Genomic DNA, 23,833 nt, shown 5'->3' on the forward strand with positions numbered 1-23,833 from the left:
TTATTTACAAAGAGCATCGTAAAACGGTTTAATTAGGTTTGTGAAATAATCTAGACGGAATAACTAATTAAAAAAAATTAAGGGCATGAGATTTTTGGTTTGTGAAAAGTTTAATCAAACTGCTAAGACTTTTTTATTCAACTACAGTTAATTAAATCGTTAAGATTCTTAATCATTGCTCCTTATAAGTACATTAACAAAAAAACTAATAATACACATTACAAAAAAGAGAGTTATTAAACTATCTTTGGAACTTAAAATTTATTCTTGCGTAAAACGGAAAATCGTTGTGATTGTTCTAGAATTGTTAACTGTTCTGTCAATCTTCTAATCTGCTGAGTGTGATATGAGAGATTTTGTTTGCAAATTGTGCTAGTGGAGTGCCAAGTGTTTTTTTTCTTCCATTCATCTAGTAAATATTAATTAAACTGTGTTAATTTTGTATTTGTAAGTGAAATGCCTCTCAGAGGAAGAAGTTTCGTAAGTATCATAATATTGTTATGAAATGTCCATTACGATTTTTTGACTTTTAATTTTCCGCAATTTGTAATCGTTGGTTATACTAATTGTACTAAATTTTTATTGTCGGTTCCTCAAGGAGATGTTTGTTTATATACTGCGCTTTCTATGGTGTTCGCTAACACGATAATTGCATAGATGATTTTCAATTTAGCATGCGTTAGTTGCAGTACATTTTTGGCCGATTTCCAAATGTAGTATCCTTGACTGTGTTAACCCAGGGCGATTAATTATTGTATACTAATCCGGGAAATTTAATGGTATCGCCATGTGGTCTGATTTGGTGGTCTTCCACAGGACAATTGATGCCTGCCTGATTTAACACGCGTCGAGTGCCCTCTAACAGCCTGTTTTGTGAGGTTAGTTTGATTATTGACGTTGTATAAATTTAATGCAGGATTTAAAAGAAAATATCTAGAAAATTCTCGTCCTTCAATAGTAGATAAAAAATATCTTGATGTTTATTTTTTAAATCCTTTGCATGTTTTAATGGTAAGCAATGAAGTAAACATTTTCTATTGGAAGTTATTATGTAAAATATATTAATGTTTTCAATTATAAATTGAGTGTCCCTATGTCTGAATCTGTTTACTACAATGCATTTTTTTTTTTAATTTCAAATAATGTCTTAGAGTTAAGGTAATATTGGAATAGGTGGTAATAAACTTTTGAGGATCAGGGTGTAACATATTACTACTAATTCCCAAATAAAAATCTACTAATGTTGATTTTACTCTTGAAGTTATTTGATGTTGAAAATTTTTATTGTGATATTAGGACATAAATGTGATTTATCAATATAAAAGAAAAAATATTATGGTGGAATGCCAGTACTATGAATCTTAATTTATCTGAAATGTGTGGCAAATTTTAATATTTCATCAAAGATACAATACAAGCAATTGTTATGTAAGTAATGCCATATACAGATCTGCTTAGATCTTCAGTCAATAATGCTAGCTTTAAACTGGTGTGTTAGACAATTAGTGCATTGCTTGAAGCAGTCCATATGTGATCGTTGATGTTTAGCACAATAACATGAATCAACATTTACACCAAAATTTGTTTGAATTAGATATTTTCAACTGTTCTGTTCATTATTGCGAATAATCTTATTTAAAATTGTAAATGCTATGTTTGTTAGAGTTTGCTGCTTTCACGGATGAATGGATCATGATGAAATTTCTTATAGATATACATCAAAGTCTAGAAGAACATGTAGGATTCCTATTCTTGTTTCTTTTTTTAATTCCACATGGATGGAGTAGCGGTCAAAAGCTAGTCTTTCTATGTTGTAAACTTATTTACTTACAGTAGCATTAACTGCGGAGTAACGGACTAATCAGCAAAAGAATAACATTCATAAAGGAATAATTTGAATATTTTAGTGTTTTAAGTGATGGGTAATTTTCATTGTTTTGATGCTTTGTTATTTTATCGCGCGTCAATTTGCGTCCTTGGCGTTTTTCTGAGAATAATTGCCGCGGAGGTGATTGTGTCACTCGAATTCCGAAGTCTCATTGTTTACCTGTAGTGAGTTTACATTGTACACTTGTCAACATATGCATGTTGTAATGATACATTTGTTCTATATCATGAGACAATTTGTACTCCACATGCCTTTGTTCAATAATCCATAGGAAAAAACAGCATATGTATGATTGATTATCCAATGTCATTATTTAAGTAAGCAATAATGGCAATAGTGTGTTAAAAAGTAAATTGTTTTGTTTGGTTAAAATGAAATTAAAAAGCCCGTTGCAGACAGGAATTTGAAATTATCTATTTTAATCTTCTTTTTATCACTTTTTTTTACAAAATTGATTACTTTTTTTTAATAAATATTAAAACTTTGTATAATGTTATTTATTTATTGTCATCGCAGATCCATCAAGAAGTAAATATAGTTCTGGAGTAAAATAAAAAGCGAGATCTCAGATAAATATTATTTTGAACAAAAACACTAACTGCTATCAGCTGTTGTATTAGTTTTTACTTGTATCTGAAATTCCTTGTAAAAAATTTTGGTTATGAAAACAAATTAATATACAATATAACTTATTTATCAATTAAAAGTTTCTGGTGATAAAAATATCTGAACATGCGATATTGATAACATATATTAAACAGATTGCAATCAATCTAGTCCATATTAACTATCAAAGCCAACTATAAAATGTCCCTCAAGACATTAATAAATATTTTATTTAATGGGATGCACTGATAGATTTGGGGGACAAAATCTAACAATTATATAAAACTAGCTTTCGCCCGCGACTCCGTCCGTGCACAACTAAAAAATAAAACAAATGCAAGTAGCCTATGTGTTCTTCCAGACTATCCTTTACATCTATGGCAAATTTTATCAAAATCTATTCAGTAGGCTACAAACTCTAACATCCATCTAAACTTTTGCTTTTATAATATTAGTATGATTATGTTTAAAAATGCTTCAAGTGGTACAATTTTATAAGTTTAGGTCGAAAACCTTTTTAGTATATACAATTAACATTAAATAACAAAAATAGATTCAGCAATTTGATTTTAAATAGGAATATAAAAATTGTTCTAAACATAGTTGTATTTTGCTAGTGTTCATTAGTATGTATTTATTGTAGACAGTAATCATTCAACTGACAATAATCGTGAAGTAATGCTCGCTGTAATCAATTACGAAGAACGTGATTGGATTAACCAATCATTCAATATTCAAGCAATTCAAATATTCAATTCAATATTCAAAATTTAATTATGGGCCAATACCCTAATGGTTTGGGGTACGGACTACCGATCTTGAGGTCGAGGGTTCGAATCCCGCCATCCGACAATTGTCGTATAACCATATCCTAGAACAAGCCTAGAACTTAAAGGAAATATTAGTAGATTAACAAAAATCTGCTAAAATATTTATTTTAAAAAAAGCTGATTTCAGACTAAGTCAACTAAAAGTTGGATGTTTTAAATTGTAATGGTATGCCCTTTGAAAAGAGAATTATTTTAATCAGTTACAGATATGTAGAGCAATGCAATTCCTGTAGAAATATTATGTATTAATGGCATAAGGTCTCTTAACAAATTATGAAGTCTTACTGATTTGTTGTTTTTTTTATTTACAATATATCATTGATAATAAAAGTAGTTTTATGGCACACAGTAGTTAAACTAGTTTTATTAGAAAATAAAACATTTACAGCTCGCTAGTGTATTGGAATTAACGATTACTATTTCGTTATGTGATTGAATGCATTGGAATAACCCAGTTTGCTGGACTAATTAGGACCTTCCTATAAAAGTGCGGATTGAATAATTGAATATTAAATAGTGTTCTATTTGCGGTTGTATTCTTTGAGAATGGCATTTTGTTATTTGCATTCTTGCCAGCAATACATAGTCTGCTTTATAGTGATTGGAAGTTTACTGGTAGTCTATCCACTGTTGTTAAGGATCTTGTCTTTGTTTATTAAACTCTGGATTGCACAAATCATCAGTCTATATTAAATCTATGGCATTACTGTGCGATATGGAATTTTCTAATTGTGACGTCATCGTTTTGGTTTTATAGTGAACTAGCTTTCGTCCGCCACTTCTGCACGGAATTAAAAATAATGCGTTTTTCCAGAATATCCTGTACATCTATGCCAAATTTCATCAACATTATTCACCTAAACTTTCGCATTTATTATATTAGTAAAGTATGATTATGAATTTAGAGTAGAGAGAGATGTATAGGTAGACCTAGGAAGAGATGGATGGATTACGTGAAAGGTGACAATCACAAAGGGAGTGATGACTGAGATGACGTATGATAGAGTTATTTAGAGGATAAAAACCTTGTGCCTCTACGGGAGTAGAATAAAGAGGATGATGATGAGTATAATTATGAAATTCGTTACATTTCCTTTGTCTCAGTAGCCGCGTGTGTACGTATTGGACTTGGCACGTCTGAGGACGTTACTCACTTGTTTACCTAAAACACGCTGTTTCATTGATATCTCTGTACTCAGTTCTGCCGACACCCGACGGATTTTTGCTCATGTCGCTATAAAAGTATTTTAGGTCAATTTACGTATACATTTAATGATACGCTTGAACTTGTCTTTTTTGCTGTAATTCTTGGAATACAGCCAGTTTAGAAATTAAATACAGATTATAACTAGTTGATATTTAGAGCGTTTGTGTTTTTTTTCTTGGAATTGTTGTATTCTGTAATAGTCTTATCTTATTGTTGTAGAAAAATAGTAAATTAAAGATTAAAAAATTTTCTGATAGAAAATCTATTGTATGGAAAAAAAATGTATGTTCTGAAAGTTCATGCTTTGTGTGTAATGGAATTAGGTACTCACTACCTCCACAGGAAGAGTTTGAGTGCCGAAGGTTCCGGTGTGTTCCTTGGAGATCCCGGAACCTTCGTCAATGTCACTAGAGGATGGTCACCGAGGGGGTTTTAGTAGGTCAAATCCTACATGACCCTGCCTTCCCCCATAAAGCAAGGCATCTTTTGAAGATTACCTTTCGACACCAAAAAAAGGGTACTTACTACTTATTAACACAGCTGTAGCCCTTAGTCCTTATTTAATAAAGAAATTCATATTTATAAAAGGTCTTATAATAGGTTTTAAGGTTCACATAAACTCAGTCGCTAGTAATTCAATTCAATTTTTATATTTGGTGCTAATTAAAATTACTATAAAGGATATGTTTTTTTTTAATTTACATACAATTGATTTACCTTATTTATCCGGTAGACGTTTAATATCTTCTAGATTTGGATAGACGGGAAGAATAGAAATCCGCACTTTTCCTTACTGCACTGCGGCACAGTAATGATTTAAATATTTAGTTGTATACGGAGTTCTAAATTATTGTAAACGCGATGTATTTTTCATTACATATACAATTTTATTAAACTCTTAAAATTTACATAAAATCACAATATTTCCTATAAAATTATGTTTAAAAGGCGTTTGAATGTTTATATACTTTAGGCTTTTTATTTGTTTCTAGAAATATTAGTAAGAAATATTAAGAAATTTAAGATTTGGATAGTATGTTTTTAAATATTTGTAATATTTGAAATGTCAATGTCAATCAAATAATAGGCGTTCATTTGTATATGATAAAGATTACGTTTGTCCATATACAACTGCTGGTTGTTAGAATTACAATCAATTGATTGTGGTTTACAGGGATCCTAACAAACGGACAAGACGTCGAGGCGGAGCGCATTGTCGAACGATTTACATATGTAAGGAACAACTAGCGTAGATGCTGGATTGTCATCTAACATAGTAAAACCTGTATGAACTAATGCAGGAATGCGCTTTAGTCCTTAGAGTAATAAAGATTTATTTAATGATATTCGCCCGCGACTCTCCGCGCGGAAATAAATAAAAACTAAGTAGCCTATGTTTTTCCAGACTATCCAATATCTGTGCCAAATTTCATCGGGATCCGTTCAGCAGATTAGGCTACAAACTCCAACAAACATCCATCCATCTAAACTTTCTCATCTCTACTATCTCTACTAATATAATAAAGCGTAAACACACACATCTTTGTTGCCTAAGATGTCAGCAATCACAACATATTTTCTAATAACTCTTTTTTTTAAATAAAAAGCCCTACACCTATATCGCGCTTTAGGCTATATATTTTCACGCCATTAAACTTGGGGGTAAATATTTTGGATAAAAACCCTAATGTGGGAAAGAGACCATAAGTTGCTGCCAACATCAAGAAATAAAGATTGCTAAGGTTTGTCATGTCATGTCATTTTGACATTAGCTATTGATAAATTGACAAATGTAAACAATAAAATTTTCATAATTTCTAGGATAAAGCCGCACGGGAACAGCTAGTTAATAACATTAGATAGATTTCATTAATGTAAATGCAACTCATGATAGTATGTACCATATATTTATACTGCTTGTAATGTTTTCGAGCACAGTGTGGTTAGTTTAGTGTGGATGAAATATCACACTGGAGGGATAAATTATTAATTAGATTTCCATCGTAAGCAGCAGTTAACACTTATCATGATTATATGCAACCAATTTTTTAACCGAAGGTTCTCATTACCGAAACACCCTAACAAAGCTACTGTTCAATTTTCTACTTAAATGTTTATGCGTAAGTTTGAATATCGGTCCTTTACTAACGCATGTGCATTACATGTAATTTTTTACGTAAATCATGATTTGTTAATTGCCAGTGAGAAATATAGCGCAGCTTGTGTGAAATTTTACTGACTCACTTTAGCGATAACGCTAGACAATTATTACCAATTATCGAAATTTGGTATCGGCCAAATATTTTCTTGTTTATACTGCCTTGTTTAGAAAGAATAATAAATCATTAAATTTAACGTGAATTCTTAGCATTTTAGTGCTACTTTTAGGGGCACCAGCATTGGTCCTTTGAAAGTAGTCATTCTATTGGCTGGCATGACTCTAGGCTCCTCCAGCTCTGTATGCTCGCACACCCAGGTTACTGGCTCTAGTGTTGTGAGTCGTCATCATCTTCCTCTTTATTCTACTCCTGTAGGGTCGGCGTGACAGATTTTTGTCCTCCACATAACTCAATCATACGTCATCTCAGTTATTACTCCCATTTTGATTATGTCACCTTTCACGCAATCCATCCATCTCTTTCTAAGTCTACCTCTACCGGTGTACCATAACTAACGTTCTCCTTGTTACATGCGATTCATCCATTATATTTTTAAAGTCGTAATGATGTAGCTATACGTATAGGGAAGCAAATAAAATGATCATTTAATTAAATAATACTGCAGCCGACAAGGTTAGAGTTACAAGGACATTGTTACAATTACATGTACGAGCCGTAGTCGATTACTGGGGCAATCGATTCGTTATGGATCATCCGACAATTCTACATGCTGTTAAATGTGGGTTTTAATTTAAACTGAGGAGGTTTTATAAGGTCTTTAAATTAGTAAAAACTCCTTCCTGTTTGTTTTAGCACTTAGTGCAATAGTGCGGCGACTTAATTACTTGTACTACAAGTAATTTAATTGACTCAAATGAATTTGTTTCTCTAATTGTTTTTACTTACTAACTAGTCAATAAGGTTTTTTACTAATAAAATATGAGATTTTCTTGAAATAATGTTTTATTATTACCTCTAATGGATTTTATTATTTCTTTTATATTAGCGACCTTATCTTAAGATAGGTTGGTCTGCTGTAAAATAAAACTAATGTATTATAACTATTGAATATTGAGTTGAAAAGAACCCTTTTTTAATGTAAATATATGTAATAAAATGTTGTGAGCATTTAATAGGAAAATACATAAAGACTTTATTATGGTATAATAATTGTTTCTAAAGCATCTACATCAATTATACTACAAAAACAACTTATATGAATTACAATTATACAGTTTTCCTATGACAATATATAAACGACAAACTAAACCAGACTGCGTAATAAAAATTTTCTTTATCCTTGCCAAGATTCTACGATATGGCCTAAAATAACAACGACATTAGAATAATTTGAAGAAAAAAGATGTTAGTATGTAAAATCTTGTGCAAAGCATCTATTTGTGCTAAATTACAATTTTGAATGCAAACATTTGACAAATTGTAGAAAGGGTTGTCAACTTTTAATAAACTTAGGTACTAATAGTTTCAGAGAATAATCATAACTCAAATGTGCGATGCATGGTGAACATGAATACGAAACCGGGTCAAACTCAAATTGACAACCCTAATTGTAGGTCAGCTCTCACTACACGAGCGCCTGTTTTTCATTGAGCTTGGTGTAAATCTGTAACCAGCTCATTAATTCAAGGCTGTGTTAGTAATTTTCACTTTTCACGTTTTGAATAAGATTAGATTTTTTTTTTCGTTATCGGAATTTTTTTTACTTATGTCTACGATAGTAACTTGATAAATCAAGGAGGATTAGTTAATTTAAAAAAATTATAATGTGTTTCACATCATGAGGTAAGAGTTCTATTTGAAAAGATCATTAGGTTGACATCGCGTATCATATGACAGTTCCTGAATGCAATCATCAAATGAATTGCATTTATGAATAATGCGACCGCTTCGTGTTACTTGTGTAACTCGTTATGTTGCATATAAAATAGGGCTGCCTTGTGGAATTGTGATAAAAATATGTTTTTGTCGGACCATACTATCATACTTCATACTACATACTAATATTATAAATGCGAATGTTTAGATGGATGTTTGTTAGAGTTTGTAGCCTAAACGGCTGAACGGAGTTCGATGAAATTTGGTACAGATGTAGAGAATAGTCTGGAAGAACATTATAGGCTACTCACTTTTTTTTTAATTCAAGTTAAGAATAAAACCATCAATTCTTTTACTAATTATTTGCTGAATTTTAATTACAGCAATAGAAATTCGTTAAATCGCTTTAATAAATAGATACACGGCCTACATCTTTTGCAGAATATTTTATCATACTGTGTTAATAACAATAATTTGTAACACAAATAAAATAATACACGTAGCAATCTTACTAATATTATTAATCCGAAAGTTTAGATGGATGTTTGTTAGAGTTTGAAGTCTAAACTGCTGAACGGATCTAGATGAAATTTTTCATGGTTTCGGTAGAGGGCTATCTGAAAGAACACATAGATTTCATCCTTTTGTATTTCTTTTATTTCCACGCGGACGGAGTCGCGGGCGAAAGCTAGTAAGCTGTAATAGTTAAATCGATAGTAACAGCCCTGAAGGTAACTACGCTGCAATTGCAGTTGGTATCGGTATAGGTGAGTAGTGATTTGCCGCGTCGCGTGGGCGCTAATGATTCAATATTCAACCGTGGGCTGTCCAAGGACTTCCCTTCTACTGTTAACTACGAAGAAATTTATACCGTTTTTTATGGTCTGTATCTGATATTATCACTTCATTGGTAGATCTCCACTGTTTTTTTTACGTCTTTATATTCTGAATAATATTTGCATGGGCGAATATAAAAAACTTTAAACGGTAACATTACGTCAACAATTATAATAGTTGGCCTTGGGCAGCGACTTGTAATGCAACGATAAACTGTCCAATAACTCACTGTCGTATTTGTTATACCGTATTGAACTTTTATTATCATATTTGCATCATAAAGCAACCCCATGTACGGCGCGGCTTGCCCACTGAGCGGTAGTGGTATTGACAAATGTACGGTTTAAGTACGAAACTGAATGTTAAATCGTTTCCTTTAAGAGATATCGCTCGTTCGTTTTTGTACCTTTAACTATATTATTGTTTTAAATATTTCTCATGTACAACATTATTAAGTCGTGAAACTTGGGTGTAATTTTATTTAAATGTTGAATTAAAAAAATCATTAAGATGTTTACGACTCTTTTGTCGAGATATGCTTGGTTGAAACATTTTGTTTTCATCCACGTTGTATATAATCTTATCAAATGACGATTATAAGCGCTGTCCTAATTCGCGTCATACGCCAAATTTAATAGCAATGGAGAAAGAAAAACAACGTATATGATAGACGCGCAATGCTGCCGCTTGTCCGCTCTTGATCTTAGCACCGTCGGTGACGCAATGAATATAATTTGTATAGAGTTATTCCAAAAGTTCTATTTCTGTGATTCGTCTCACCCACACCCGTTATACTCGATACGTGCAAAAGTGAGCGTGTAGTCGACTGCGCTGGAGTCTAACGCAACAAATTTGATAACCGAATTATTAATTTCATTTATTGCACAATAATAGTGGTACGACAATGACAGTTTGAAATGAAGCGTAACGTGAGTACTGGTCTTATTATTTTATTATCTGTAGTCAGTGTTGCTAGCTAATGTTTTGTTTACACATTTTACAATTGATGTCGAAACTAAGATGTGTTTTATTTTCTAAAGTATTTTTGTAATCTGTGTAAGTATTTTGTTTGGGTTTTAATTGTTTTGAATGTTACTAAATGCGCAGTGCAGTTGTGGTATTCGCAACAGTCGTATGCCACCTACGTGTTCTCGCGCCCCAGTTTACTTGTTTATAGTTTAATTTAACCCTGAAGTATTTCCAGTGGTTTGTTTGTGAACAGGGCTACTTTCATTTCATTTAAATGTAATAAAACAATAACATAAACGTAATATGAATAGGCCCTTGAGTTGAACCTACAAGTGTTGATAGGAACTATGGAATTTCTTTTGGCATTTTTTACAAATGTTTTTACTGTTACTTTTGTTATAATTTAAGGATGTTTCTGCAATGCTCAATAGACTTTCGTCATGCACCTGAAGTGGATCAGATACGAAAATAAACGTTTGTGAAACTTAAAAGCTACAAATAATTTGTTCCCACTCAAAATTGACGCACAGATGGGACATACGACATATAAAGTCCTCATATTCTTACATCTTCGTAAATATAAATATTATACATTTTAATGCATTAGCTAACGATTAATCTTACGGCGTCAAATGTCGATATAATAATTAAAATTAATAGATAAAATATTAGCACTTCGTCGAACACAAAATGTTGTTAATTGAAAAATATTAAATTTTAATTATGAAAAAATGCTGCCTGGAAATTTATTTCGAATTTATGACGTCAAAAGACATCTTAAGTAAATCACTTTTAATAATCACATTCAAACCCCCTTTGGCATCTTTGGTTATCGATACTAACTGTGGTAGAAAAATTGTTAATACTGTACATCATTATCTACATTCTAACTTTTTTCAATTCAAGAAATTACTTGTTGAAGCATCTAAAAGATAGATTGATGAGGAATACAGACCATTGAGAGACTTCTTATTTATTTTCCTGAGAAGGATTACGAAGACGTATTCATAGGGTACTAATAATGAAGGCCTATTTCCAGAAATGGACTGATCTTTAATTTCTATGGTTGTATATGTTAGGGAGGATGAAGTTAATAACAATCTCTACCTTCATTTCAGTTGTTTCCATATATTGGGAAAGGAGATTGTAATACAATTTATAAAACGCGCTAGTATGATTGTTATATTCAATTCATTCACAAATTGCATTCATTTTCATTCAAGTCGTGCCGTTAATGTAAAACCTTATTGATATTCCTCTCGAGTTCCGCGTCCATTATAATTGTAAGGGTCATTCATAGGCCTTACGTTATCAATGTCGCCTAATTTGTCAGCACAGTTTGAATGCTTCCCTTAATAAATATTTCGATTACGTGATGCTTACGAAGTAACTTAATCGTAATAAATAATTTTTAGCTATAAAAGGGTAGGTATAATTGCTTTATTAATCTTTTCTTCCAGAAGATTTCATGTCTACAATGATTTAACTTGCTTCTTTTTATATATTAAGTACTATCTTGCGACTTCGTCCGCGTGAATTAAATGAATTTAGCCTTTATTACTCACAGATAAATTAACTTTCTAATGGTGAAAGAATTTTTAAAATCGGCCCAGTAATTTTTCGTCAATCAAATATATAATACGAGTAAGTACATATCTTACATCTTTTTAATATAAGTATAGATTAAATTGTTTTGTTCTCTTGTGTCACAGCAAACTGTTCCCTAATCTTTTGTCAGATAAGCATTTTAGAACATCATAGTGATATCTTGACGTTAATCCAAAAATAATTCGGTTTTAAGTGAAAAACAACTATAGATTATGTTCTTTCCGGTATTAATGTGGTTTACTCGTACAAATCGTTACGAGTTTGTAATATTCATTTTAAATAACCAACCTAACCCGTTTTAAATTGTAACTTATGTCGATAATCTTGTATCAATATAATAGACAGGAAGTTATTATTAAATTAATTTACAGCAGTTGTAATAAAGCAGAAATACTGTTGCACTTGCACATGCGAGATAAACCGGCGCCCCGCAGACGCGCCGCATCGCCGCCGCCGCCGCCCCTAGCTGTAATAAGCTGTACTTTGTCATAATTAATATCTTTGTGTTATTCTTGTTATATTTCTTTTATTTTTTTGTATTACGCATTATTCAAACTCTACTCTTTGAAATCTATTGACCATTTAAGTGTACGCTAAATGTAAATAAAAACCCGCATAATGTGATGCTCGAAGGACCAATAACAACTAACGTCTTTTATTAGTAAATCATTAGTTGCTACTTTTTCTCTCTTCACTCATTTTTTTTGCTCACATAAAAGAACAACGCAACGTTTCTCCTAATAATGTAGGAATTTTGTTACAAGTACAGCAAAATAAAATTGTATGCACATTTCGCTATCGGCACATGTTGTGCTTAACGCACAGTTTGTGGGCGGTCAGTAATAAGTAATTCCATTATAATGATTGATGCAAGCTAAGAGCTTTGCTCTCGTAAACGAACACACATGTCTGCAATAACATATTTCCCGATGGTTTCACTCTAGTTGTTTTGTACACAATGTTGCTAGTATAAAAAATGAAATCTGAAAAATACTTGCAAAGTTTTTTTTTATTACGGCTGAAGTTATGGATTTTTATTTTTGTCTTAAAATATGTTAAAACGCCAAGTTTGCATATTCCCAATATAATCTATCTATTATATTTATCTTCATTGTTTTACTTTATACGATTGAAAGGAATCCTTGATTCTTGATGAATATCAAATGACATAAGTGTGTGTGAACGTAAAGTGACAATCAACAGACCGAAACTGAATTTAATACTTTAGATATTATTACAATAAGTTTGAATAAAGACTACGCTAGGATGTCCACTTTAAAAAAATCATATGTATTTTGTTTATTTCATGATGTCCGATTTTTTTTTAAATTTATTAAGCGATTCTACAAAGAATACTTCAAGTTACAATTTAAACATGACATTAATGATGTTATAAATAGCATTAAAATTTATTTTGCGTTAATTAACAGATATGTGTATATATAAAAATGTATACTTATTTAATTGCTACGTTTAACATTGTTTATTTGATTATTTAAATTGCTACTAGTTGCTTATGTACGCAGCTGATTAATGGAAATATAAATGTTGCCCCATCGCTTATACGGTACGATGAAACTTTTATTATTAAGGAAAGAATTGGTAAATACTCGAATACGATACAATGGCATTGTCTTGTCAACAATGTAAATAAAGTACAAAATGATTCACACCTGGCTGCCGAAAAATAATTGTTTGTACGGTTTTTGTTTGCAAAAAATCATCGGTGTAATCGATTAATGTCTTGTATCGAAGTGCAAAAAGTTTCTGCGATCGTTGCGTTTTTACAAAAATGCATCGGAACGAGCTTTGTCGACGTGTCTCGAATGCCGAAAGGGCTTTTTGTAATAAGACCATTGAACTCCTTTCCGCATGCACTTTTGAGGGCTGTATACCGTTTTTACCGCTTCTCGAAACTTCCAGAAAGGTTCGCGCATGCGCTGTATTTTTTTTATGCATTACTGGCTGAAACATTTTCTAATAAACTGCGTCTATATTGTGAACCGCCATTGTATCGCGCAATATATTCAAAACGTTTGTTGGAAGGGGAGTGTGGGACGAACCCCAGTAGCTACAGCCGAGAAGCTCTCGAAACGTCTAGAACATTCGCGAACATTTTCATTCTCGCGTATAAATAAAGTGGCATGCCGCGGCCGCTTCAGTATTGTTCAAACCACGCTGCAGAAGGTTGTATAATACGTTGATATTTTATTTACGTATCGAAGTGAAGTGCATCTGTGATAGATTTAGTTTTTTAAGTAAATATTGAATGAAATATGGAATCTCCCGTTGTTGTGGATAAGCCACCGGAATATCATGGAAGAGCTGCCAAAAATAACCAGGTATTTTGTCAGTTGTATATATTCAGTATGTTCCTGAAACGTGGAAAAAACTTTGCGAACTTTAATTAATTTATTGTGGACAAATTACTATTTGATTATGTTTATAATTTAGATTTTTAAATACAAATTTGTGTATGTAATAAACAAAATTGTAACGTAACGAGAGAGTAAGGTTTTATGTCATTTTGTAAAAGATTTACTTTTTTTATATAGGTATGTCCATATTATATTAATGAAATTCACGTTGTTTACTCAGATAAATACAAATTGTCATCCGTTTTATCCAGTAAGCATATAATATTTTGATATAATAACAATCCTTACATAATATGAACGTGTAAGCAAACAAGTCTCGATAATTTATTTTCGTGAGTCATTTATTAATCAAAAGTCCATTTATAGTCTTGCACTTAACTAAGTCGTGTATCTGACGTGGTTTGCGTAGGAGACCGCTGACTTCGCATAAAAGAAAACAGAATGACTCGATGTCGCAATTCTTTGTATGTTTTATTAAACTCTTCAAGAGAATACAACTTTAACAAAGGAAAGTTCTAGCTAGTACTAAAACTGCTATGTTTTTGTGAGTGCTATGTGGGGTTATTTTAACATTATTAATCTATTGTCAACCAAACAATACTGTCTTTTTCATAATTGCATGTTAAACAGTGCAGCAACTTGGGCATATTTCAATTCTGTAAAATCATCATAACGTGATTGTCAAGAAGGAACATAAAACTCCCCGCAATAGTCTTATAATACTAAGGCCAGTTGTTTGTCTTGATTGTAAAAATAGTTGACATTTGCTTTCAAGCTCTATTTTTTATTCAATGTCGGTTAATTTCGTTAACACTCTTGGGACCACCACAGAGGTTGCTACAGCATGGATTCCAGGTTTCTTAAATTATTGCTACATCCTCCTTAATGTTTCTACTCTCAGTTATCTCTACTGAGAGGAGTGAGCGATATGAGCGACGTCCGCATGCCTGTAGCGATTTATAGAGTCGTGATATGCGGCCAGAGCCCCGCGTCTGCGTTTTATCTGTAGAGTGGCCCGGTCTAAATGCGGTTTGATAGCCTCCTGCTTGCACAACTTGACCACATCTATACGGAAATGCGGATGTTTTAAGTGTTATCCGAAATAGCCAATAATATAAATCGGTTACAATTTATGTTATCGGCAAAGTAACCGTTTCTGGATAAGTAGACACAGCACTTATTCCGACCTGTCTCCATTGATGGTAGTGGTTCCCGCGAGTCTGAATAATTCAAATGTCATCAAGGAAATTAGTAGATGTTAAATTTAAGTAGGTCTAGGCTCCATTGTCATCTAGTTCCGCCCTTGTACCAACCGGAAATACTTTTTACAATATTTTTATCTTTGGCAGTTTTTCGGAGGCCTTTTTCGTCTAATTTCCTTGCTTCTGGCCTCGGATATGTTAGTCACTTTGTTTCTTTAATTAGTTTCGTTTAGTCTTTAATTATGATCTAGAAACTTTTATTGAAAAACAATTCAGTGTTTTGTTGACATTGTCGTGGGTGTATAAGTGGTATTAATGTCCATATTTTCCTAACAAAATTCATCATACTAATATAATTGTGAAAGTTTAGATGGATAGATGTTTGTTAGAGTTTGAATCCTAAACGACTGAACGGATATCGATTAAATTTGCTGTAGATGTAGAGGATAATCTGGAAAAACACATAGGCTACTCACTTTTGTTTTTTTTCATTCCACGCAGACGGACTCACGGTCGAAAGCTAGTATAAACATATATGGATTAGACTTGTTAGCATGGAACTAAATATTAATTCTGTACACGATGCGATTTTGTTCTAGTGTTACATGTGATCATCCATACATATAAATCTTTTATATTTATAATATTAAAGTAAATAGTAAGATATATGATACATCTTACTAGTTGATGTATTTGTCGTGCCGTTCAAGTTCACGGTTTTGTTATACAAATAACGAACGCTCTCGACGAATCCTCGACACTGTAAATATGCAAGAAATGATGTCATCTCTACGAAACATAGACTCCGACGAACATGGATACAAAAGCGGTCCCAACAACAACCAGTCAATGCGTCACTTACCACCTACAATAAGTAGTAATTTAAAAAAAAAATTGCTACCTGTAAGGAAACAATTGAATCTCGATTTTTGAAGGAAGAGCGTGAAAATATCAATCGACACAAAGTGACCATTGGTACTCAAATTGGCAACGTTTACTAATTGAAATATAAGAAATGAAATTGATATTTGTTTTAATACTATTTTTTTTATTAAGAAGTATACAATAAAAACCAACCAGTAATAAAAAGTAAAACTTTAATTCAATTAAATATAAAAAGATTGCTTTTTGCACACTAATGCACTATTTGTCAATCAATGATCACCGGAAGATCGCATTCCAAATAGGGACAGACATTTCTAATGAGTCAGAGTACCGTAATGTGGGTCATTGGATGCATTTAGTTTATCGTCGTCCCTTGGCCTTGTCGGGAAGGAGATAAGCGCCGCGCCGCCTCGGTCGCAAACCATCAATATAAACAGCTTTATTTTTCTAAAGAGATGACTTCATGCCCCCACTGAAGTTTCTGTTTATCAGAAGTGTTTTGACTTTGGTAACTTTTGCCTTTTGATAACTCCGATATTACAACGAATTTGATTTTTACTTACTGACGCAAACTATTAGAGTCAATCGGATATAAAGATCTAGGATTTTAGGAACTTTGAATGTTTAGTGATAGTATTGATATAAAGTTTATATATTTGTTTATATTATTCTAAATTTGCTTTCCAATAATTTAATAAAATTTTATACACTCGCCAGTTACGCTTAGTTTTGTTGTCAGCTTTTAAAGTAAATATAGGGTCGTTGACCTCTTAGAAGAATAAATCACAACACATTAATTAAGCAAGAGTTTATTTATTCATCGTTCGCAATTCAATGGGGTCATGTTGTTATTCGATGCAGTATTGTTTTAATAAATATGATGAGGTATTACTGAAAGACGAAACAATTTAAATATATGATTTTGCAGCAGTGTACATGTTCTTGTTTATTGATTATGTATTAGTAAACGTTTATTATATCTATCGAGTGTGGAAACAATACAAGTGTTGCGTCTTGTATTTTGACATATACTGTCTGTATATTTGGACTGTATTGTCGATTACATTTCATCTTCTTAAATGGTACGAATGTACTAGGAGCTGATAACCAGCAAGAACATAATATATATCATACTCTTAATGGTATCGAAATGACAGACTTTACAAATAATGAAACCGGTTTGGATGACAAAAACTATCAATATTACAAAACCACTAGACGCGTTATATAAAAAATCAGTCGTTGCGCAAAAAAGTTCGATCAACAAAAAGTCCTTACTTGTAAAACCGGTGCCAAAATATTATTTTAATTGTATACAATCATATAGTTTATAAATCAGTACTATGATGTCATCGCGGTGTGGGTAGTGAGGACATCAGCTGAGGGCTTGCGTCATGACGGAGGAGACGTGTGGCCGGGGAGCGTGCGCGGAGAGTAATGGCGTGAAGTTCACACGTGCCGCAAAACGTGACAATCAGCGACATCTATACAATCAATAGAAAGAAATTAAAAGAAAACACTGTCTACATGTAAGAACTTTATTAAGTTAGCAGAAACTGATCAATGCGTAATCCACTGGGTATTCTATCTTTATCTGAGCTGTTGCTCGCGACTTCGTTTGCGTGAAATTAAAAAATAATTAAAAAAGTAGCCTATGTTACTCACAGATAAATTACCCTTCTAACGGTGAAAGATTTTCTAAATTCGTTTGATAAGCCTCTACATAAAAAAAAAAACATACAAACAAAGTAACGAGCCTTGACTGATATTGTAGGAGGTTTAATTCTGTTGTAACGGCTTTATGTCTGCATGATATTTTTAAGACGCCAGGGTGAGAGGCTTAGTCCTTAATCTTGTCAACATACGGCCTTGCTTCACGCCCACCCTTTGTTACTTCAAGGTGCTTATGAGGTACTTTTAAAGTAGAAATAAATTTCGCTCTCGCATATAAAAACATCTTCCGCTTTAATGTTACATTTGGAGAGACAAAAGATTTCTGAAACTTGCAATAGTTTTATAGTAGACGAGCTTTCGCCCGCAAACTTCGTTAGCGCAAATTTGGACCACTGTTATGCCATTTTGACATTAATTGTAGTAGTAACATTAAATTTGCCCATGCGGAGATGACCCGGAACAAACGCGGCTTGCGAACGGACAGACAGACTAAAATTTTTTAAATGCGATTTTCGTTTTCACCAATACAAATACATCATCTTCCCGAAATCTGGATTTTTCTTTTGATATTACAGACACTCCATTTTATTATATATTTAGATAGATGTGTCTTAATTGTATGTTTATGTGTTTAGTATTGATGTCTACAATTTTCTGCATCATTTACTTTTTGTAACTAGGCAACAGAACACAATGTAGGGGCTCGGTTGTGATTGACGACAAAGTAATACCCGGCCCCTCCTGTATGTAAATGCCATGCGGAATTGCAACATATGCATGGGATGCTTTATGGCTAGTTATTGATACATAGCTAGGACGTAAACCGAGTTTAATGATCACTTATTTAATAGACTTCTCATTTTAAATATACACTAAGGATCAAAAAATCTATTGAAACTCGGAGGCGAAACATATTCCATAGAGTTCTTGCTTTTAAGTCCAATTTTTTAAATCCGCTAATTTATTTGTATTGGTTGTGCTGTGAATATGTATTTTACGTGTTTATAAACTTTTACAACGCCAAGATTTTATATAAACATCTCGGAATATGCACTTTCGTTATTCGTATTTTATTAGAAATGAAATTTTTCGTCAAATAACATGTGTTAACAAGTGAAAGTGCAACTGAATGTTGAGATCCGGCTTATTGACGCAAGATGCGGTTCAGGATGTGCGATAATAATAAAAGACAGTTCTCCTTCTTATACAATAACTCCTTATGTATTCAAGCTTGCAAAAATATGTTTTTTTTTATAACATAAGGTGGCAAACGAGCAAGCGGCCACCTGAATCCGCCAAAATGGCGTAGCAAACGATGCCCATAGACATCCGCAATTGCAGATGCGTTGCCTACCCTTATCCGACGGCGAGGAGAGGCACATAAAGAAGATATTTCCTCTTCCTATGCATCTCCTCCACCGTCAAATCCACTTCCCATTCCCTTTCCCATCCTCTCCTTATAAGAAAAGGGTGGTAAAGAGAATGTGACTTAAATTAGGCCTCCGGCACCACACTCATCAGACGAAACACGGAATTGCTTCCATTTCACGCCTGTCTTCTGTGTTGTCGAGGTACTACAACGGGCGTGCCGGCCCTGCAGTGCTAAGATGTTAAAGCGGGCACTACCAATGTTGGTGAAATTAAAACTTTTTAATTGAAAACGCAGAATGTGGCAAGCTGTTATCTGTAGGTCGAAGTTCTCTTCTAAATCAGTAATGATAAAATACTACAAGTGCAGTCTCTTGAGAAAATGAAAAGAACTCCATAAAGGTCATTCCACGACCGTCCTTATATGGTCCGTATATGGTCAGATCTTCGCGCTGCAAACACGACTCAAACACTATATTACATTTTATGTTGTATGTCGTATACAAGTGATTGTAGATCTTAAGCCGATAATAATAATGTCTATATTGATATAGAGTTCAGTCCATATTTTATGTACGAATTTCTTTTAAGCATAATACCATTGCAATCCTTCCGGTTAATTACATTTATTCTTAATTGTTGAAAGCCGAGGAAATGACTGACGATTACTGTAATACCAATTTCTCTTGAATGTTACTTTACAAAATGTTAAGCACTTAAGTAGTGAATTGGTGAATAATTGCATATGCAATTACCGTATTGGGGCGATAATCGTCGCTACTGGTTAAATGATGAGAAATTGGTTTGCAAGACACGTGTAATTTATTATCTTGTTCGACTTTGTACGTATTAATAATTTTATCAATGTCATTTCATACTTAAAGCCAATTTAATGCAATCTCAATCTTGCTATTGTTAAAAAAATATAGACTGTTGAAATTTACTTGTTAATCCCATTAAACATATTTCTGAATCGTGTGTACTTATCTCAATTACAAATGATCGAGAATTTATGATGATAATATAGATTCCATTAAGTATTTTTTTCCTAAGGGTAACGTTATATCAGTGTATTAATAACAGTGACGTTGTGTTCCAGCAGCGCGGCTTTCCGTTTGATGAGGAGGAGGGTTCGGGCGCGTGGAGCGAGCTCGCGTCGCGCCACCCCGACATAGCGGCGCGCCTGCGCCAGCGCCCCGCCACCTGGGCCAGGAAGCGCCGCCCCTCCAGCCAGGACGCCACTGACGGTTAGTATCCTGTCTCTATACGACACAGTACCGCTGCTCAAATTAACGTTTTCTGTAAAGATTTTTTATAGACCGAAATTATCCTGGAAGTTGTTATTTACTTTTTTATGAAAACGTTATTAGTAGACCCTCCTGGTAGTGTTTGTCAGTTTTAAGTTTGATAAAAATGATTTCTTGTTACAGATTTCGACGACTTCAGCGGCTTCGATAGATTTCCGTTCGACGATATCCCGTCGGAGTTCAGAGAGCATTTTCCTTCACATTGGAACCGCAGGTTCGGTCCACGCGAGGAGCCACCGCCCCCGCAATCTCCGCAGCCCCAGTCTCCGCAGCAGCAGAGCGCCTCCACGCAGACTGAGTGCCCGCCGGGACCTTCCGCACACGACGATCACACAGCACACCCCGCACAAGACGACCAACACAGCCACCTCCCACAGTACGGACTCAGGAACACAGTAGATCTCGGACAGAAAAGCCCCGCAGACCCTAGTTTAGTTGATGAGGAGGATCGGACCCAAAGGTCGATGTCAGCACCTCCTGATAATCGCACGACCGGTTTAAGTAACGCAAACAAAATGAGTGGACAGAACCACCAGGAGCAGAGCCACAATCCACACTCTGAGCAGCAGTCCAACGTGCGGCACATACCTATTTTCGTCGAAGGCAGAGATGAGCCCGTCATAAATAAGTCAGTAGACCATGCGACAAACTTCGGCGACACGAAGCCCGCATACGCGCCGCCGCCGCAGCCGCACATTGACAGAGACCAATACTTCGCCGACGACGGCCCTGTTAATTTTCACGCTCCGCCTAACTTTTCTAGGGCTTTCGGCACACCATTTAACAAAGGTTTCCGACAGGGACCGCAACCGTTCGTCCAACAAAAAGTATATCCTCAGACGGCGTTCACTCGTGGCGCTTCCCCGCACAGATCTCAATCACCCAAACCACAGATGCCCCCGGAGGAGCATTACGTTAAGGTGCCGGTTCACCACGAGCAAACTGCGCCTAGAGCTGAAACTCCGTCCAGAGCACAGCAGAAGCAGCCTCCGCGACAGTCCACGCCTCCCGCGCAGCCCTCACAGCCGCCGCACCAGCACACCCCGCCGCCGCAGACCAAGCCACAGCCGCCCCCGGCCAATGACCCCAAAACACAAATTCTCGCCATACAAACTGATGTACTAAATCTGATGTCTGATGTTGAAAATTTCACAGGTACAAAGAAAGACAAAAAGTACCTATATCTAGATGAGATGCTCACTAGGAATCTCATAAAATTAGACAATATTGAAACTGAAGGTAAGGAGAACATAAGGCAGGCGAGGAAGGAGGCCATTAGATGTATTCAAAAGTGCATAGCTGTATTAGAAGCCAAGGCTGAAAAAGGTAGTAACGCGGCTAAACAACAAGATGTAGAAATGGAGACCTCCGAGAGTCAGAATACAGAAAATGCCAACAAAACTGTTGAGAATGGTGAGGTCGAAATGAAGGACATGAGCAAGGAGCAATCTTCTACTGAACCTCAAGTCGTGGAGGAAAATCCTGAAAAACCGAAAGAAGAAATCAAACAGGAGGAGGTTAAAGACCAGGAGGTTAAGGACGAACAACCAAAAGATGAAAAGATGCAAGAAGCCAAAACAGAGCAAGCTTCAGAGAGCACGGAAGTTGCCCAGCCACAGATTGCGGATACGCGACCCGAGGAACAAATCAAGGAAAAAACTCCTGAAATCAGACCCGACGAACAAAAACAAAACGAAAACATAGAAAATGAAAAGAAAAGCCCCAAGAAGGGTACCAAAAATATAAAGAAACGAGATAAAAGTAAGGATAAGAAGGACGCAACAAACGATAGTATTAAGGATGTAAATGTTGAAAAGAAGGATAATAAACCTGAAGTTAAACAGGAAGAAGATAAAAAGGGGGATAGCACGGAACAGAAAGAGAATAAAGTAGAGGAAACGAAAGATGTTGCGGATGTGATTGTGGAACAGAAGAAAGAAGATAAATTAGAATCGATGCAGGTGGACGGCAAAGGCGACAAGACGGAGCCGCAGTCGATGGAGGTGGACAATGCAGTCGCTAGTCAATAAATATAGTTTGCTTTAGTGAATTGTTTGTTGTAGATACACAGCCAGGGCGGAGTCGCACGGTGCCTACAATCGCCTTTTCCTTCTTCGTGTTAATTCTTTGTGTCTAATAACGAGGTGTTGACATGTATCACTGTTTATGTTTGTAAATTTTAAGTTTTTAACACCGTACTTCGTGTAAAGGACGACGTCCTTAGGATTTAAAATGGTCTCTCACCTAAATCCTAATATTTATTAATTTATTGTTGATCAGTTCTTGATAACACAAATTTCTCAATAAACATATATCAAACAACTAATGTGTTTTATTGTCACTTGCGGTTGCTTTAAATAAAATCTGTCAAAGGCTTTTCGAGATATTTAGATGATTGTAAAATAATTAGCAACATTAGATCCCTCTAGCGCCCAAACGATGCAACTTTGAATAGAGGTACTTTGGGTCATATTTTCGACCAAGGAATCTGTGATAGTCCATTGTACACGTCTTTCCCGGACACCTGGTGGATTGAAATAAAACTAGTTATTGAAACAATAATTAGATATTCATAATTCTTTATTCATCATCACTTACATCCTAATGATAATTTTGCTAAAATATAAATAAGCACTTATAATAGATCACATTGTTGATACAAATAAATTAATACAATAATAGAAAAGTACACATCAAACTTCCCATTTTTCTCTTCAATAAGATGAATAAAAAAAAACTATATTTTGGTTAAAACTTATAAACATACCAAACAGACAATATTAAATCATACAAAAATTAAGAGATATTTCAGAGTATACAATTAAATATTTTTTTATTATTCAAAATCCAACAAATCAGTCTTTAATTCGGTAATTTGTTCAAGAAATACTACCATTTAGTTTTTTTTTTTAACATTGTCTATGCCACTATAATGCAAGAACATTTTGGGACAGAGGTTTCCGTTGACGTTGGCAATGTCCATATGAATTGGTAATCTTTAAACACCGGGTAACAATAACGAGATTTCGCCCGCGACTTCGTCCGTGTGGAATAAAAAAAAGTAGCCTGTGTGTTCTTC

At 34.3% G+C, this 23,833-nt stretch overlaps 1 protein-coding gene across 6 annotated transcripts; it reads left to right on the plus strand.

The window, feature by feature from the left end:
- The first annotated feature begins 303 nt into the window (after positions 1-303).
- LOC106107202 (BAG domain-containing protein Samui) lies at positions 304-23,076 on the plus strand. 6 transcript variants are annotated; one of them, XR_001225855.1, is made up of 3 exons: positions 304-480; positions 817-878; positions 20,547-20,631. XR_001225855.1 is itself a non-coding variant. In XM_013287950.1 (3 exons), the coding sequence occupies exons 1-3, from the start codon at positions 457-459 to the stop codon at positions 22,782-22,784; spliced, it is 2,079 nt and encodes a 692-aa protein (XP_013143404.1). In that variant the 5' UTR covers positions 315-456; the 3' UTR covers positions 22,785-23,076. The 6 variants fall into 6 exon arrangements, 5 of the variants coding, with proteins under 5 accessions (XP_013143404.1, XP_013143405.1, XP_013143407.1 ...); XM_013287950.1 differs by lacking the exon at positions 817-878 and adding an exon at positions 20,878-23,076 and having other exon boundaries at positions 315-480; positions 20,547-20,694; XM_013287951.1 differs by lacking the exon at positions 817-878 and adding an exon at positions 20,878-23,076 and having other exon boundaries at positions 315-480; positions 20,550-20,694.
- The last annotated feature ends 757 nt before the right edge of the window (positions 23,077-23,833 follow it).

Source organism: Papilio polytes, unplaced genomic scaffold (genome assembly GCF_000836215.1).
Source record: "Papilio polytes unplaced genomic scaffold, Ppol_1.0 DF822067.1, whole genome shotgun sequence".
In the NCBI taxonomy this organism is placed as follows: Eukaryota; Metazoa; Arthropoda; class Insecta; order Lepidoptera; family Papilionidae; genus Papilio; species Papilio polytes.